At 43.8% G+C, this 19,230-nt stretch overlaps 1 protein-coding gene across 2 annotated transcripts in view; it reads left to right on the top strand.

Annotated features, from left to right (window-relative positions):
• Positions 1-1,005: 1,005 nt before the first annotated feature.
• ubr2 (ubiquitin protein ligase E3 component n-recognin 2) overlaps positions 1,006-19,230 on the top strand; it is a gene marked incomplete at its 5' end in the record, with an annotated part of 54,445 nt that continues 36,220 nt past the window's right edge. Inside the window, 13 exons of one of the 2 annotated variants that reach the window (XM_080543094.1) lie at positions 1,006-1,089; positions 7,739-7,995; positions 8,877-8,955; positions 10,753-10,863; positions 11,040-11,170; positions 12,619-12,757; positions 12,869-12,931; positions 13,391-13,511; positions 13,708-13,815; positions 14,321-14,409; positions 15,776-15,874; positions 17,286-17,549; positions 18,148-18,276. In XM_080543094.1, the coding sequence (XP_080399220.1) occupies positions 1,006-1,089; positions 7,739-7,995; positions 8,877-8,955; positions 10,753-10,863; positions 11,040-11,170; positions 12,619-12,757; positions 12,869-12,931; positions 13,391-13,511; positions 13,708-13,815; positions 14,321-14,409; positions 15,776-15,874; positions 17,286-17,549; positions 18,148-18,276 (1,674 nt within the window). Of the gene's footprint in view, positions 1,090-7,738; positions 7,996-8,876; positions 8,956-10,752; positions 10,864-11,039; positions 11,171-12,618; positions 12,758-12,868; positions 12,932-13,390; positions 13,512-13,707; positions 13,816-14,320; positions 14,410-15,583; positions 15,683-15,775; positions 15,875-17,285; positions 17,550-18,147; positions 18,277-19,230 lie in introns of both variants that reach the window. The other variant, XM_080543093.1, reaches the window with a different exon arrangement.

Here is a 19,230-nt window from a genome sequence, read left to right as displayed (position 1 = left end):
TGTAGCCACACCAGAAGGATCACTATTTTTTTACCTAATTACTGTACATTCACAACACCATAGAATTGATTGGAGAGCTTTTTTTAGCCTAGTAGTGAACTCATTAAACCAATGAACAAACATGAACACTGGTCAGGTCAATGAGAAGAAGCCTCCGTGATTATGGTTACTCAATAGTGGACTGACTGACCATAAATTGGGCTTAGCACTGTGCTCTGGGCACTTGCAACATCCGCCAGCCTAATTGATTCAAATCTTATGCACATGCACAGGAGACCTTTCTGACTCTTGCATACTGTATTGATAGATTTTTGGCATTATATATCACTTTTTTTTTCTCCATTCATTGTGTGATATCCCCATTTGATAGTATGTCACAACCATCATCATCTAGCATTAGCATAGATTAAGCATCAGTGATTTAAGTTTTACACAATGTAAACAATGGGGGGAAATGCATATTATTTATATGACCACTCTCTTGTGCTCAAGGAATCACATTTACTGATAGGAACAATTACCATTCAAAACAATATCTGAAGCTTTAATTTGTTTACAAAATCGGTATATAGTAATGTTATGATATTAACTGGCTATGTTTTATACTGTATATTTCTATGTATTTTGTGTTTTGAATTGTGTGGCTGTTTTTAGATGTGTTTTTGTACGGCGACCTTGAGTGCCATGAAAGGCGCCTTATAAAATACATGTATTATTATTATTATTATTATTAAGAGCTAGAACACGTTTTTACGCTCATAAAGGTGTATAGGAGTAATAGGCTACAACTTATGTATGTATGTATTTATTTAGGGGTCGAAATGAATGTTTTTGGTTGAAATCACTGAAAGCGAATTTTTAAAAGTGTCCCCACGGCCCTCCCAGGCCTGACTCACCTGTCCCCCCCCCCCCCCCCCCTCGTGGCTCGCCCAGTTCAGCTGACTTCCGTTTCCTGCGGCCGGGGTATAGGTCTGTAGGTCTGGGCTGTTAGGAGAAGGAGGGAAGATGGCGGCGGCCGAGTCTCATCGCTTACCAGTACCGTCCTCTCTAGTGGGTACCGAGTTCCTCAATCCCCAGGACACGGCTTCGGTAAGGGACAGTTTTTACACATAGTTAGTTATTTCATTACATTTGGCTGATTCGTGGGAGAATGTCGCGCTAATTTGGTCGAATTATATTGATGTTCGTGTTTTTTTCCATCTCCGACTTGTTTTTCCTCGATGTGAACGGCCCTTTACTAGCCAGCTACCTCGCCTCACAGCTGGCCAAACATGCTGTCCAATTCAATTTGTCACAACGTAAACGAAACAAATGATTGTATCACAGTACTCATGGGTTCATTGAACGGGACTTGTCTCCATCGATGTTTGTGGAAAGACAAGGCAGCTAACCAGTCTAGCTAATATAAGCTAATATTTTTCTCGCCCTTTTATACTGACTCAACTGGCCGAGCCAAGCCAAATATGTTTTGTTGTGTCAACAACAGCTAACCTTAAAACTAGCATATGTCCGTCAAGCTTGCTACTAAGTAACCTACAAGTCCAAAATATCCTTGGCTATAAATGTGCAAATATATACATATTTGCACATACCAGCCACCAGAATTGCTGTAAAATAGGCATATCCACTTCCATTGGAATGGTTTTACACTGGGGAAAGCTTGCCAAGTTGGCCAGTAAGTTCTAACCTAGCCAGCTAATTGGCATTGTAATGTAGCCATGTCTGTATGTTTTAAAATTAATGTTTAGGCTAATGTACACATGCCGAGGTCTTCTGTAAACATGAATGAATGACAACATGTTTTGGTACAAAAATCCCCAGAGTTAAAGGTTTCTCATAGCGAGGAAGTAGCAGTGTATACAGTTGTGATCAAGGTTGGGTAGCTATAAGGTGTTACCAGGTGAATTAGGTATTTCAGTTTATATGGTTTGTTACTGTCAATACCGTTCATACAATCTCCATCTGTATTTTGCCATTATTATATTAGTAGACATTACAAGAACGCAAATATATCAGCTGGTCAACTGCCACGGAATGTTACATTAAATTACATGACGCTGTTGCGCGAATTAAGCGTCACCCTGTCATATAATTGTGTCTTCATATTATGCACAAATACATAAATAAATACATAAATTATGTACACAAATTATGTATATATATATATATATATATATATATATATATATATATATATATATATATATATACAGTGCCTTGCAAAAGTATTCACCCCCATTGGCATTTTTCGTGTTTTGTTGCCTCACAACCTGGAATTAAAATGGATTGTTTGAAAGTTTGCATCATTTAATTTACAGAATATGCCTACAACTTTGAAGATGGGATTTTTTTTAAATTATGAAGCAAACAACAACAAATAGGACAAAATAACAGAAAACATGTGCATAACTATTCACCATCTTAAAGTCAGTACTTTGTAGATCCACCTTTTGCGGCAATCACAGCTGCAAGTCGCTTTTCATAAGTCTCTGAGCTTGCCACATCTTTCCACTGGGATTTTTGTCCATTCCTCAAGGGAAAACTGCTCCAGCTCCTTCAAGTTTGATGGTTTGCGCTTGTGAACAGTAGGGTTGGGTATAGTTTGGGTTTTATCCGGTAACGGTACCTAACCGATACTTTAAAAACGGTACCGGTACCAAAACGGTACTTAATTCGGTACTTTTGATTTTTTAAAATGACATATATATATATATAATAATAAAACGGTCGACAACATTAAACAGCTTTTCACTTTTTTATTGCTGAGGCACAATATATATTAGTTAAATATACACTCAAATTAAAATAAATGAAAATAAAACTCCTGCTGACTGAGGCACAATATATATATATATATATATATATATATATATATATATATATATATATATATATAATATTACAGTTAAATATACACTCAAATAAATAAAAATAAAACTCCCACCTCAGCAATTATTGCAAAAAATATCAGCATATTTGCCTTCTCTGGCCAAATACGACACCTCTCTTGACTTTTTTATTGTCATTTTGACTTTTGTTTTGTTTTGACATAATTGTCTAATGGCACAGATTTATAAACATAAAGTAAACAAATATTGTTTTCACGTCACTTCACCTGAAACTGAACGACACAGCGCGGAGCGAATTCCCTGGTAAAACGTTTCTCTCCCCCCGCTGTCAACGGGAGTCGTCAACCAGGAAGCGGTGCTGAGAGAGCAAGACACGGATCTACCGGCATTTGACTGCCGCTGGACTGAGGAACACTGAGGCACATCGCCATAATAGCGATAAAGTGCGAATGATTTTAAGCATTTTGAGCACTTCGCGTTGTTTTCGTCGAGTCGGGTGAAATGCAGCCACACTTTAGAACGCTGCTTCATTAGGGCCTTCGGCATTCTCGGTGACCTCGTAGCTAGGCTAGCTAGCGAAATTCGATAATATTATTATGATGATGATGATGATAATAATAATAATACAATAATACAATAATACAATCACTAACTATATTACTACACTTACTATAAACTCACTCTTCTTAAGTTCTCAACACAACTGCTCACCTCACTACCACGACACGCACTGATTGGAAATTTAACAGGCGATGTCACGTCACGACTCAGGTCACGTGTGGTTGACTGTTGCATGACACCGGACACCAGGGGAAAAACATAAAATAGAAAAGTACCGAAATGAGGTACCGAAATCTCCTTTGCGATTCGGTACGGGTACATACCGAATGTAAAGTAACCGATTTTCGGTACCCAACCCTAGTGAACAGCAATCTTCAAGTCTGACCACAGATTCTCAATTGGATTGAGGTCTGGGCTTTGACTAGGCCATTCCAACACATTTATGTTTCCCCTTGAACCACTCAAGTGTTGCTTTAGCAGTATGCTTGGGGTCGTTGTCCTGCTGGAAGGTGAACCTCCGTCCTAGTCTCAAATCACTTACAGACTGGTACAGGTTTTGCTCAAGAATATCCCTGTATTAAGACTCGGACTGACTCGGACCAGTTTCCCAGTCCCTGTTGCTGAAAAACAGCCCCACAGCATGATGCTGCCACCACCATGTTTCACTGTGGGGATGGTGTTCTTGGGGTGATGGGATGTGTTGGGTGTGCGCCAGACATAGCGTTTTCCTTGATGGCCAAAAAGTTCAATTTTAGTCTCATCTGACCTGAGCACCTTCCTCCATACATTTTGGGAGTCTCCGACATGCCTTTTTGCAAACTCAAAACGTGCCTTCTTATTTTTAGCTGAAAGTAATGGCTTTCTTCTGGCCACTCTTCCATAAATCCCAGCTCTATGGAGTGTACGGCTAATTGTGGTCCTATGGACAGATACTCCAGTCTCTGCTGTGGAACTCTGCAGCTCCTCCAGGGTTACCTTTGGTCTCTGTGCTGCCTCTCTGATTAATGCCCTCCTTGCCCGGTCCGTGAGTTTTGGTGGACGGCCCTCTCTTGACAGGTTTGTTGTGGTGCCATGTTCTTTCCATTTGATTATGATGGATTTGATGGTGCTCCTGGGGATCATCAAAGATTTGGATATTTTTTTATAACCCAACCCTGACTTGTACTTCTCAACAACTTTGTCCTGGACTTGTTTGGAGAGTTCCTTGGTCTTCATGGCAGTGTTTGGTTGGTGGTGCCTCTTGCTTAGGTGTTGCAGCCTCTGTGGCCTTTCAGAAAAGGTGTGTATATACTGACAGATCATGTGACACTTAGATTGCACACTAGGGCTGTTACGATTATTCGACGTCGTCGACGTCATCGACTACGTCAATACGTCGGTTAGCGTAATATGCGTCGGTTAGTCGTAAATAAACAAAATGTCGATTTTTTTTTTTTTAAACCTTTATTTTACCAGGCGAGACAATTAAGTGTATGAGTGAAAAATGGATAGCTACTAGCTAATGTTACACAAGCAATGTAGCTCACCACAGTTCGTATGTCTTGTCTTCTGGTGTTAGTAACGTTAGCTATGTAGCTGGCTAGCTACGGTAGCCTATTGTCATTGTGGTGCGAGCACCTACTGTACGTTATCTAGCTCGTAGCTCGCATGCTACGTTAGCATCAATTTAGCTAATCATAACATAGCAGCGAGAGTAACGTTAGCTAGCTATGTGTTGTGGTGATGGACAGACTTCTAAATGGTCATGTTGGCATTCAAGTTGGCTAAACATAGCAGTGAGGTGGAGACAAATACGTTTTTTTTTTTTTTTTTTTTTACAGTACAAAAATTATCGTTAGACTTATCGATAAATTAGTCGTTAGACTAACCGAATAATCGATACAATAATCGCTAGATTAATCGTTAGAAAAATAGTCGTTTGGGACAGCACTATTGCACACAGGTGGACTTCATTTCACTAATTATGTGACTTCTGAAGGTAATTGGTTGCACCACAAAAAAAAATAGGGGGGGCGTCGGGCATCGGGTGTCGGGGCATTTTATTAAAGAAATGTGTGGAGAGGACAGATAACTTGTAAAAAATCCCCACCTATCATGTTCTCAAAACATAGCTTCTCACACACAAGTAGCTGTCCTTCTGTCCTTCTCCACTCTCGCCACCTTTCTATGTGGAGGAAACGGATCCCACTTTCCATTAGGGATGTGCATAGCTCAAATGTCACGGGCGATTTATCAGTGGGTGGCATGAACGATTAATAGACTTTTCGATGTGTGCCGACATTCACAAAGTCAGCCATGGATCATTGGTAAGAAATCACTTAATATCTTAAACCCCCCCCCAAAAAAAACTTTAACAGTGAACAATCTAATTTATCCTGGTATTAATCCTCATGAATTTCTCCTTCTGAATATTTAAAGTAGGCTTTGATTGATTGATTGAAAACTTTATTAGAAGATTTGCAGAAGTAGGTACATGAGAGTACATATTACATACAAGGTCAACTAAAAGGATAAAAACCCAAGAAAGCCACTGGCTTATTTCAATTGGGGTCCTTGATTTTCAATTCATCGTTACATGTAAGACAGACAGGAAAAGAAAAAAAAAAACTAGTACTATCTACAAGATAATACAGACAAATAACTATTACTATCTACAAGATAAAAATACATCCATCAATACTAGATATACATAGGGATGCTCCGATTTATCGGCCACCGATTTAAATCGGCCGATTTCACTCCAAATGACTCGATCGGTGATCGGCAAAAATGGCCGATCGCAAAAACCGATTTTTTTTTTTTTTTTTTTTTTCCCTGGGGAAGACAGATAACTGAACAGAAAACATAGGAGGACGTAACAGTATGTAAACCATGAAGGCCACGTTTATGATGTATTTTATACAGCCATATCGACTGACTTGGGCTTCAGGCCCTAACTGGGTGATAGGCCAGACCTTTACTATGCCATAAAAATGGGTCTGCGTTTGCTTGGTGCCTAATGGATCAAAACTTTTGTCTAAAAAGCTAAAAATATGTAGGCTATCCAGTCAGTAGGCCTACAGTTATGTATTTTTTTTAAAATCGGTATCGGTATCGGTATCGGTTGATCTTGAGGAAAAAAATCGGTGATCGGTATCGGCCCCAAAAATCCAGATCGGAGCATCCCTAGATATACAATACAACAAAACATCAGGTATGTACAGCGGGTAGGACAGGTGGGGACATACACCACAGGTGGGGGCGGGGGACAAAACACAAAGTATGTACAGTGGGTAGTTCGGGTCTTTTAATCTGATTTTTGATTTAGAGGGTCCAGTTACGGATTGCAGCCTCCTGTAAATGTTTTTTGAGAGTGGTTTTGAAGGTGGGCAGTGTTTTGCACTCCTTTAAGATTATAGGAAGGGCGTTCCACATTTTTACTGCATAGTTTGCAAACGAGTTTAACCCCTTGTTTGTGGTGCAACGCGGTTGAACGTGGTTCGTGGAGCTTCCTCTGGTGTTGTATGTGTGGACGTTGTTCACTTTTTGGAAGTAGGTTGACAGGTACTTGGGTGTCTTTGTGGTGTAGCGTATCTTGAAGACCAGGCCCAGTGCAAGCTGCTGCACTCTGTCAACTACTCGTAGCCAATCAAGGCTCAAAAAATGAGCAGCGGTTAGATGTGTCCTAGGGTTGAGGCCTAGCAGAAGCCTAACCAGTTTATTTTGGGCTGTCTGGAGCTAACAACAATAATGCAGAACAGAAAAAAGCTGAAGATGAGCTGAATGCACTTTCAGCATGTGATCTACCATAGAGCCAGGTTATGTTAACACTGCCACTTTTACAAAGAGACGAACAAAACAACACGTGTATTCCTACACTAGGAATGTAGCCCCCAAGGCTAGGCTAAAAACAAGTAGCCTAGTAGGCCAACTGTAAACTAACTTACACAACGAGCAGTTGAATGACGTCAGACTCTCGTCCCGTTCCATACTCAATAGTAATAATAAGTAATCATAAATACTGAACTATATTGATTATTATGCTTGTGTATTGTGTATATTGTTTTTCTGTGCATGATTAATAAAAAAACAACTAATAGTGCTACAGAACCAACATGAGTTCTGTCTGTTAATTTGATTTGATTAATTGATTATTCTGACCCATCCCTACTTTTCATAGGTGTTTGAAGTGTACAAACCTCTTGTATAGGTCCACCATTTCAATAAACAGTAGCTACATAACATGTCCATATTCCCCTTGTTACATTGATTGCCATTCCATCCCCTCAAGTCTTTACGTAACAAACGTTGAAGTAACACACGTCTTTCTCTCTCCTCCTCCTCTACAGAAATGGCTACAGGTGTCCGACCTTCCCAGGGAAGTCTACCAGCACATGGCTCGCTGTGTCCCCGAGATCTACGTTGTTCCCAACCAGAACACCTGGAGCGAGGACATAAAGGCCCAGCTGCTGATCCTGGCCCCACTGGAGTGGTACCTGTGTGGGGAGGACCCGTCCACAGGCCTGGCCAAGCTGGAGCAGAACAACCAGCCCTCGCAGCTCTGTGGGCACGTCTTCAAAGTGGGAGAGCCCACCTACTCATGCCGGTACACACACACACACACACACACACACACACACACACACACATACACACACACACTCTCTCTCCCTGTGAAGTACCTGGGTGAATTAGGTCATGCTGTTCCTTTGTAGAGGAACAAACTGAGGTCAAACTGTAAGCCTGCTGATGTGTCTGGACCTCCAGTACTAGACGCAGCTACTTTCCTTTATAAAGACCAGCCTGATGGAGAACTATTCCATACCTTCTCAAGAGTTCAGTGGCATAACCATTTGCATACCTGTATTTTTGCACTGCTAGATCCTAATGGTTTAGGCTGCTACAAAAGAAAGGCACTTCCAATAGTGTGACATACTAGTTTAACAAGTTAATTGTTAATATTTTTTGCACAAATATTAATAATAATAATAACTTATAAATAAATTCACAATTTTGGTTCATAACATGAGAATACAGCCTCACCAAATCTCTTCTTTTGTACATGTGGTACACAGAGAAAACCAGCGTCAGAAGACCTGAGAGCTCTATTGGGCTGATATGCGAGCAAAAGGTCTTTCAGATATTCTGGTGCTGTGCCAGTGAGAGCTTTATAAACAAGCAGAAGGATCTTGAAATCTATTCTGAACTTAACAGGAAATAGAGGGACAAAGTTTGTACACAATTAAAAACAACAAGGTGCAGAAGGACCCACTGGTCATACGTCACACACAGCCAAGAGGAGGACAAACAACATAACTGCTATGCCTTACGTTGCCCATGTCAATTCTATTTTTACAATTCTATTACAATTCGATGACCTGAAGGGCTCTGGCGGAACCTTTGAGACACTCTGCACTGTAACAAGTCAACGGGTCGAAGGTCGGCGATGGAGACCATAACCGATTTATTTGTCTGTCTCTCTTGCAGGGAATGTGCTGCCGACCCCACCTGTGTGCTGTGTATGCAGTGTTTCCTGGGCAGTGTGCACAAAGAGCATCGCTATAGGGTAAGACGGACCACACACGCCCTCTGTAGGGTTGAGCACCACGCCTGCAAGGTTAATCGGTGTAAGGAGACTTTTCGCTGAGTATCAGAAGCCTGTGTACAGTGGTCACGTTTGAGTCTCTAGGGCTCTCCAGTGGGAGTAGGTGAGTGTTCGGAGACAGGGTCACCCATCCTACTTCCTCCCTCTGAATCCATGCTCAGGATCAGGGTTAATCTCATTTGGAGCTGGCAGAGCTGACCCGTCTCGTGCCATGCGCGGCCTCAGGAGGGCTGAAACTGTCATGGTCAGGTCTGCTCTGCTGGGGCTCTCTCACCTCCCCCAGGTGACACAGCCTGGGCCTGCTGTTCTTCACCCACTGCCGGTGTTCTGCCTGTCTGCTGCCTTGTCAATGTCTGCTGCCTTGTCAATGTCTGCTGCCTTGTCAATGTCTGCTGCCTTGTCAATGTAGCTGCCTTGTCAATGTCTGCTGCCTTGTCAATGTCTGCTGCCTTGTCAATGTAGCTGCCTTGTCAATGTCTGCTGCCTTGTCAATGTCTGCTGCCTTGTCAATGTCTGCTGCCTTGTCAATGTCTGCTGCCTTGTCAATGTCTGCTGCCTTGTCAATGTCTGCTGCCTTGTCAATGTATGCTGCCATGTCAATGTCTGCTGCCTTGTCAATGTCTGCTGCCATGTCAATGTCTGCTGCCTTGTCAATGTCTGCTGCCTTGTCAATGTATGCTGCCATGTCAATGTCTGCTGCCTTGTCAATGTCTGCTGCCTTGTCAATGTCTGCTGCCTTGTCAATGTCTGCTGCCTTGTCAATGTCTGCTGCCTTGTCAATGTCTGCTGCCTTGTCAATGTCTGCTGCCTTGTCAATGTCTGCTGCCTTGTCAATGTCTGCTGCCTTGTCAATGTAGCTGCCTTGTCAATGTCTGCTGCCTTGTCAATGTCTGCTGCCGTGTCAATGTAGCTGCCTTGTCAATGTCTGCTGCCTTGTCAATGTCTGCTGCCTTGTCAATGTCTGCTGCCTTGTCAATGTCTGCTGCCTTGTCAATGTCTGCTGCCTTGTCAATGTCTGCTCCCTTGTCAATGTAGCTGCCTTGTCAATGTAGCTGCCATGTCAATGTAGCTGCCTTGTCAATGTATGCTGCCTTGTCAATGAAGAATCTATGTCCGCTGAGTAGGGGAGCGCGGGGTATGTTGTCACACGCTGTCTAACATTTCCTGGGCACAATACATCACAGTAGTATAAATGTCATACCAAATGAAAGAAGGAAGTCTTGGGCACATATTTTTAATATTTAATTTTAATTAGATAACTCAAAATGAAAACAATCATGCCGTTGAATCAAAACATTAATGCTGGCATGACCCCTTTACTTTAAACTTTGAAATCGAACGTTCTTTGGTGTGCACGTAGATCCACAGTAATTGTTGGAATTGGAATGTAATGTAATGCATTACTGGTTGTGGTTGTAGTGTTTTAGTAGACCCACACCCACACACGCTTCGTCTTATTTGGACAAGTAACTTGAGCTCTCGGACAAGTAAAAGATAAGTTCACTTGTACAGCCCTGTACTGTTTGGGTGTCAGCACATTCTGCTTTGGGGCGGGCAGATGTATGTCAGTTGCAGGTGTTATGGAAGAATTGGACAAGGGTGGGTGGGGGTGGGGTGTGTGCTCGTGTGCGTCACATACACACACTGTCTTCCCGTGTATGTGTCTGTCTGTGGCTGTCTGTCTCTCTCTCTGTCTCTCTCTCTCTGTCTCCCCCCCCCCCCCCTGGTCTTTCCTCAACTCTTGTGTATCCTCTCCAGATGGCTACGTCCGGGGGAGGGGGGTTCTGTGACTGTGGAGACACTGAGGCCTGGAAGAAGGGCCCTTACTGTCACAAACACGAGCCCAACATCAGCGACTCAGCTCAGGAGGTGATTTCAGCTGCTAACACAGTCACGTCTTACCAACGTCGTACACACACACACAGACACACACACACACACACACACACACACACACACACACACACGATACACCTAGGATGATTTAGATGAATCCTCTTGATACATTCATTCATGTTGTCATGGTTATTGGTTGTGTTTTTCAGGACCCCCTGGCCCACCTCTCAGTGGACATGCACGCGCGCTGCTATAACCTGTTCTCCATCGTCCTGAAGTACGCCGTAGACATGCTCACATGGGACGAGGAGGACGAGCTGCCTCAGGGCCTGGAGCCTCCGTAAGTCACACACACACACACACACACACACACACACACACACGCGCGCGCACATACATTATAAGCCATATCAGTGGTGCAAACTTGTCACCTTTCGGCGAAATTCACAGTTTTTACCTCAAAATAGGTGACCCGTGAATCATGTAGATCTGCAACAAAAAAAAACATTCACAAACAAGTCACATGATGCCCGAGCTAACATCTTCCTGTCTGCTAAACTCGTTGAAATAAAACGTCTTAAAAAGGTGTTGCGATGGAAGTAGAAAGTAATAAAATAAAATAACATAATAAATAAGTTATTTCTATGTGGTGATAATTTCTCAACAGGATTTTACAAGGTTGTTCAAACTGTCGTAATTCTTGAACTATATGTGCAATGGAAAAAAATCCAACCGTTTCTGAAAGCAGAGAAGTTGCACTTTCTAACCATTTAGGGTTACTATGGTAGTTCACCAAAAAAACAAATGCATTGACCTCAAAGTGTCATAGGAGCTGGAGAGTCCTTGAAAGGTGCTTGAATTTGATGTTTCAGAAGGTGTCGGAACCCTGGATCAGAATACACACCATGGTCATTTGTGGGGATGATGTCATGATCAGTATTATACTCCTTTATGATTTGGTGTGATTAGAACGACTAAGTAACGGTATGAGTCAAGTTAGTCAGGTATAATGTTGTGTGATCTAGAGGGGACAAGTGGCTGGTGGCAAGTGGCTGTGGTGACCCATTACTTGGTGGACCAGGCAGACATAACGTTAGTCCACCTCCTTGTCGACCTTTTGCTGTCAGGTTGGCTCTGGGTATGTGTGTCTCCTGGGCTCTGTGCTGCTGGTGGTGGACACGCTGGGTTAGGTGCAAGGCCACCCTGACCTGAAGGGGTTGTTGAACTGTACGAGGGTTACTAGCCCTGAGAAGAGCCAAATACAAAGGTTTCACGAAAAACCCAATCAGAGGGAGATCGTGATGTGACAGTGCCAGAGAAACAAGATGTTGTTGTCTCTCTCCTGTGGATCTGTAGTAAACGCTAATAAACACAATAATAGAATAATAAACCTAATGATGAAATAATAAACCTTGGTTGAACGTGTCTTGTTTTAGTATTACAGTTGCGATCTCACAATACTTCTGGAGACGACATGAGAGTGCATGCACTTCTGTTTACCAGTTGACAAAACAAACAATCGGTCTGGTAGTTCTCTCAAGTGAGTGTGATATGTCAGGAAGTAAACACCCAGTCCCAGTGTCAGAAGGTACAGCATGGGGTGGAAACAGCAAGGTATCAGCCCCCCGCCTCCAGGGACAGCCCTAGCCTACATCCAGTATGATTGCGCATACTGCAGATGTTAGTGATGGTGATTCTTGTTACAAACCACCCAACGATATAAATCCTCAATTTGTTTGTTTTTAAAGTAATCCATTAAATCCAATATTTGTTGTTTGTGGTTCTCAGGGTTCGAGGTGACACCTACTACTGCATGCTGTTCAATGACGAGGTGCACACGTATGAGCAGGTCATCTACACCCTCCAGAAGGCCGTCAACTGCACCCAGAAAGAGGCAGTCAGCTTCGCCACCACAGTGGACCGAGATGTAAGTCGTGTGTGTTTTATAAAACAAAACCCAAAAAAAAGCAGAATCATTGCTTCTCCCAGTCTTGCGTCTGTGTTTGTAATCCTTTCTTATTTCTTTTTGCTTCCCCAGGGAAGGAAATCAGTTCGTTTTGGTGACTTCCAGTTCTGTGAGCAGGCCAAGTCAGTCATCGTGGTGAGTTCTCTCCCATGGTGTTTCTGTTGAATAGGCTGTTGTGCCGGTTGCACCCCCAACATGAAACACTTCATTTTACATAACAGTTTGTGAATGGTATGGATTCCATATCCTCCGCTACTGGTCATACATATACGTGTGTGTGTATATATATATATATATAGCACAATGCTGTTATGGCAGGCGTTGCTGTATATATATATATATATATATATAGCACTAAAATGCTGGATCGGGAATAGGCGATAGGGAATGCTATTTACCGATCTGATGCCGTGACGCGAACTATCGTAAGAAGGTGCTAAACCGGTGCGTTGTCTGTGATAGATTTTGTAGTGTGTGTGTGTTAATCTGTGTGTGTGTGTGCGTGTGTGTGCAGAGGAACACCAGTCGCCAGTCCAAGCCCTTGCGGGTCCAGGTCATGTGTTAATCTGTGTGTGTGTGTGCGTGTGTGTGCAGAGGAACACCAGTCGCCAGTCCAAGCCCTTGCGGGTCCAGGTCATGCACTCCTCCGTGGTGGCTCACCAGCGCTTCGCTCTCAAGGCCCTCGCCTGGCTGGGCCACGTCATAGGATACTCAGGTCAGCCGCCTCTCTCCCCCGAGAGACCTGCATCACTCTGTACACGCCTCTAGATGCATGTTGGTGTAGTAGCTCTGTGTACAGTCCTCTAGTCTAGATGCATGTTGGTGCAGTAGCTCTGTGTACAGTCCTCTAGAGGCATGTGTTGGTGTAGTTTTGCATACGAGGCGTTGAGGTGGTTTCTGCGTGTGTTCAGACGCCCTGCGGAGGATCCTGTGTCAGGTGGGGCTGCAGTGGGGGCCGGAGGGGGAGAGCTCCTCCCTGGTGGACACCCTCATGCTCTGCGACTCCAAGATGTGGAAAGGTGAGGCGAGGGAAGCAGAGACGCAGCTGGTCTCCTCCTCCTGACAGGTCTGGAGTCTCGTCCACGACCCACTCAGTCAATTCAGAGATGCCCAAACACATGTTGTCTTTGTTCTCTAATTATTATTTTTTTGTGTGAAAAAAATAGTTTTGGGGCTTTACCGCCCTCTTTGTCCACACTGACATTTTGAAAACGTTATGCTTATAATGGCAAATCGTGAGCTTAGAACTATAAGGTTCTATCTCCGTTTAGGGTAGTTCAGAGATATTGAGCGTCAAAGTTTTTACATTCCAGTATGTTCTGTGGGATGGAACCTTAATTACTAACTCAAAAATTTCAACATTTAAAAAATAACCACACAGGCATTAATAAACACCTAATGGATCAGATTATGTAAAAAACTCAATTTTGACAAAAATGGAGATAGAACCTTATAATTCTAATGTCACGTGCTTGTAAAACACTAAAGCGACACCCTTGTTAATCCTGACGTCTCCCCCTCCAGGGGCCAGGAACGTCTACCACCAGCTCTTCATGAGCAGCCTTCTCATGGACCTCAAGTACAAGAAGCTGTTTGCCATCAAGTTTGCAAAAGTAAGCCTCCCTCTCCCCTTCATCCCCACCATCGATCACTGTGAATCATCAATAGGGCCTCAGTCAAGCCATGTGGACGTCACGCATTCCCCGTTAGGAGAAAGGGAGGAGGTGCTAATGTCCAAACACTTCTCCAGCTGTCCACTTAACGAGGGACAAATGTGTTAATATGACATCAGCAGTCATTAGCCCTGTTATTAGCCCTCTAGTACAGTCCTGAATGTAAACCTCCAGTGTTATTACAATGATAATTTTGATATAGTAATGAATTGTAGATTCAGATTGTAGAACATGTGTTGAGAATGTTTCATTGAGAGCTCCATGTTTGTTCTGATACCAAACCATTTGTGTACTGTGAACTCTCCCTACCTACACATATCTGACTAGTTTTCTCACAAAGTAGCATAGGCTGGGGGTGGGGGGGTGTGGCTGGCACAGAGCCTAGAAGGTGAAAGCGAGGCAGCAGAAAGCTCACTTTGTCCAATCCAATCACGCTAGATTAGTGATGACCTCCCAGGAAGGAAGTGAGGTAGGACGCCTTCTATTACAAAGCCTCTGAGCCCAGGCTCTGGAGGGTAGTGGTGGTCTAGTGGATAGTGAGTTGGACTTGTGATCGGAAGGTTGTGAGTTCAAATCCCGCCTGAAACCACACCACTACTAGTGTGCCCTTGAGTAAGGCACTTAGCCCTCAGTTACTCCAGGGGGAATGTCCCTGTAATTCGCAATTGTAAGTCGCTTTGGATAAAGGCGTCTGCTAAATGGCAAAATTAAATTATTATAATTAGGTACCAGTGGTCTGTCCTGGGCTGCACCTCAGAGCGTAGATATACACTCACTAGAACAGTAACAACCCTGGAGTCAGGGAACGGGACGTAAGTCAATACTGTATCAAGTTAGTCTTCCAGGAAGTAGTTTTCCCTGAATTCATCTGCCAATGAATCAGGTCACGGTTGCTCTTCTGTGATTGTATATCTATGCTCTCACTGACACTCAGCTATGCTTTTTTCCCTTTGGTTAAGGAATATGGGGATATATGAGGATTATGGGGAGAGTAATCTGATCTTAGACCTGTACCTAAAGAGCAGCTTCGACCTGGAGCTTAGAAGGGGATCGGGGGGTGGGGGCAAACCCACGGCCTTTGACCCAGAGGTGAATCTCCCCCCTTGTCATTTAGAATTACCGACGCCTTCAGACAGATTTTATGGAGGATGATCACGAGCGTGTAGTGTCAGTGACCTCTCTGTCAGTGCAGCTCTTCACCGTCCCCACCATGGTGAGTACCCCCCACCCCCCCCCAAACCTGTTACACGCCCCCCCCCACACACACACCTCTCTTCTCTCTTTGTCTTCCCCTGCCTACCGTTAGAATTATGAGCGCTTGCAGAGCGACTATGTGAAAGATGACCACGACAGGGAGTTCTCGGTCACTGACCTCTCCGTGCAAATGTTCACAGTGCCCTCCCTGGTGAGTATGGGGCCCCAAGCAGGGGCGGGGGGTGAGATATGCTAGCCAACCGGGACGCATGCAGACAACCACTGGGATTTTAGCTTCTATATCGTATATGTTACATGACGTCCTTAGAAATACTTTGTGCCCCACAACTTATTAACACTAGAACAGCCGTGCCTTTTTTACCTACTATAAGAGCCGCCTCTTATGGGAAGCTGCTATTTACACACAACAACCACTAGTTGGCAGTCTTTTAAATTAGCCTGCCCCCTACACAGAAAAACTGCAAAATAGCTTTATACTAGCTTGTCCTGATGTGATTCTGAAAAAGTAAGGATACTGGATGGTAGAACGCACATATCTAGCAGTGTTTCCCCTAGGTTTGCTGCCTTGGGGGGGTGGCATGGACCATGGCATGGACCCCCCCCCAGATTGTATATCTTTACCCCAGATTGTATATCTAAATCAACTCTGAGCTAGCTAGCGAGCGTGCTAGTTCTTTGACAATATTCACACTATAGAACTATAAATCAGACACTTTCTTGTCATGATAATAACGACCAACTTGCTCGGTTAGAACACTCAGCAAGTATATTTGCTAACGTTTCAACTTGCTTACTTTCATCTGCAGACATCTCACCCGGCAAAAACTCTCGTGTCGCGCGCACACACTTGCGCACACATGTGCAAAATCTTGTATTATTCTCCAACGCTGGCACAGTGCGAAGCGAAGTGTGGTGATAGGTCTGGCTATGCGAGACTACGGCGGACGAACGTTACCAATGAGCCCATGGGCTTGCCACTCACTAAATTCGGGTTGGCTGCGTTTAAAAACGCAGATATTTTAGCCTACTTGTTGTTTGGGGTCTACGTCCGTAATAATTCCTCTTTCTTGGGGAGGCAGGGGGTTCGGTTGGGGGGGGGGGGCGGCCCGCCATCCCAAGGCAATTGTAGGGGAAACACTGTCTAGGAAAACTCATGAAAGGAGGGTCCTGAAATTTGATCGAGTGCAAAGATATAAACATGTTATTACTCACAGGGTCAAATGACCCCACCCACGGCTGTTCTAGTGTTAAGTATAGATCCATTGTTGTAATTGATTGAGAACACAGTGTTGCATGCCAAACCTAGTTAGTTAGTTAGTTACTCGCCTGGTTTTTCCCTAAGGAAAATCTATGCAGTCAGGGCCGCGTTCCATGTGTTAATCATATTATTCCCGCAAATCGTAACGTAAATATTTGTTCTAGCCCCCCCTCTGACGACAGTCAAACCAGTTTGAGTGTTTGTGTTTGTGTTTATTACGTCACTAGATGGTGTGAAGTAAGTGAGTGTGTGTGTAGTAAGTAAGTGAGTGTGTGTGTAGTAAGTGAGTGTTGTTGAAGTGTTATTTGGGAGCACACTGAGCAGCTCCCCCTCCCCCCCCCAGGCCCGCATGCTGATCACAGAGGAGAACCTGATGACCACCATCATCAGGACCTTCGTGGACCACCTGCGCCACCGAGACCTCCAGGGCCGCTTCCAGTTTGAGCGCTACACCGCCCAGCAGGCCTTCAAGTTCCGCCGCGTCCAGAGCCTCATCGGAGACCTCAAGTACGTCCTGATCAGCCGGCCCACGGAGTGGAGCGACCAGCTCAGGGAGAAGTTCCTGGAGGGTCTGGACACCTTCCTGGAGCTGCTCAAGTGCATGCAGGTAAGGAACCCTGGAGTCTCGCATAGCCATACAGGGTTCGCCGGGCACCAGACCAGACTAGATGATCGTGGAGTGAAGATATTATGAAAGCGTACACATTGATCGACAGACAGGTGGACAGGCGCTTACGCTTTAATAATATCTTCACTCCACGATCATCTGGTCTGGCGCCTGCGCCGTCCATCGTTCTTCCTGCACACCGACACACAGATCCAGGATCCAGCAGCGTCATCGCTGTCGCGCAAACAAACCCGGCGAATTTTTTACTCGCCCCGGACAATCGGGCAACCGTTAATGTGGAACCCTGCGCCTTGCATAGCCATACCCCCAAATCACGTTATCTATGCAATGCTGCACTCCTACAGACCTGAGAGAATCAGATACGTTCAAGCTACGGTCGCTTTCTCACCCTTTTATCGGCTTGACAGATGTGTGTGGGTGAACGTAGAGCTCCCCACCCAACTGGAACCAAACGGTCGTGTAGTAATAACAAGAGATTTTGTCTTGTGGGAAATGGGTCTGTTTTGAATTGTGAATATGTCTTGTGTTGCATGGCTGATTTGGGGTTGTGCTGAGCAGATGTGTTGTGTCTCCTCAGGGCATGGACCCTGTGGTGCGGCAGGTGGGCCAGCACATTGAGATGGAGCCAGAGTGGGAGGCGGCCTTTACCCTCCAGATGAAGCTCACACACATCATCTCCATGATGCAGGAGTGGTGCGCTACAGATGTGAGTGTCTGAACACAAACGCACACTCAACGCACCATACTGTCAATCCATTCTCTCCATCTCTCACGCACACACTAACGTCGGACGGTTCTACGGTTAAACCGAAGCGACGGCGACTGAAAATAGGGACGTTTTTTGTCAATACCGTCATATTTTATTTAAATACATTTTTACATTTTATCACCGTGATAAATTGCTATATAAACTCCTCAAAAAAAGTTCGGAAACGTTATTTTGGTTGATTATTCCTCCCCTTTAATAATACCAATTGGTATTGTATTTTATGTCGTTGGAAAGCCTGATTAGTCACCTTGTAACCGTACAACTTGTAAGGGTCATGCATTCGTGGAATGAGCAACACAGCTAAACGTGTGGGTTGCGGCCCACAAATATTTGCCCAAATCCCCAATATTCTTCTGTTGGTAACTCTCAGACCGCTACAGACCACAACAGGCTTTTATGCCCATTTTTGGTACTGCTGTTTTTGTTATTTATTGTTATTTTGTTATTATTTTATATAGGTTGTGCTTTTAATTTAATTTAATTTGTCCTGTATTGTAGCTCATAGATTTGTTGTTAGAATTAATGTATTTTTTTACCCGCTTTTTCACTCAAGTTTTATATTTGTATTTCTATATATTTATAGATGTTGTTAACATTTGCTATTCTGTTGTTCAAAGAATACAACTGGAACATGTATCTAATTTTTGTCGTTGTGTGAAAATAATAATGATGCAGTCAATGAATCTGCAGCGCTATGTGTGCATCTATATAAACCCCTCAAAAAAGGTTTGGAAACGTTATTTCAGTCGATTCTTCCTCCCCTTTAATAATACCAATTGGTATTGTATTTTATATCGTTGGAAAGACTGAGTAGTCACCTTTACAACGAGGTACAACTTGTAAGGATCATGCATTCGTGGAATGAGTAACACAGCTAAACGTGTGGGTAGT

This window comes from Nansenia antarctica (genome assembly GCF_963989245.1).
Source record: "Nansenia antarctica genome assembly, chromosome: 1".
NCBI lineage: Eukaryota > Metazoa > Chordata > Actinopteri > Argentiniformes > Microstomatidae > Nansenia > Nansenia antarctica.
Note: the sequence above shows the minus strand (reverse complement) of the source record. Positions and strands in the feature narration are given on the sequence as shown.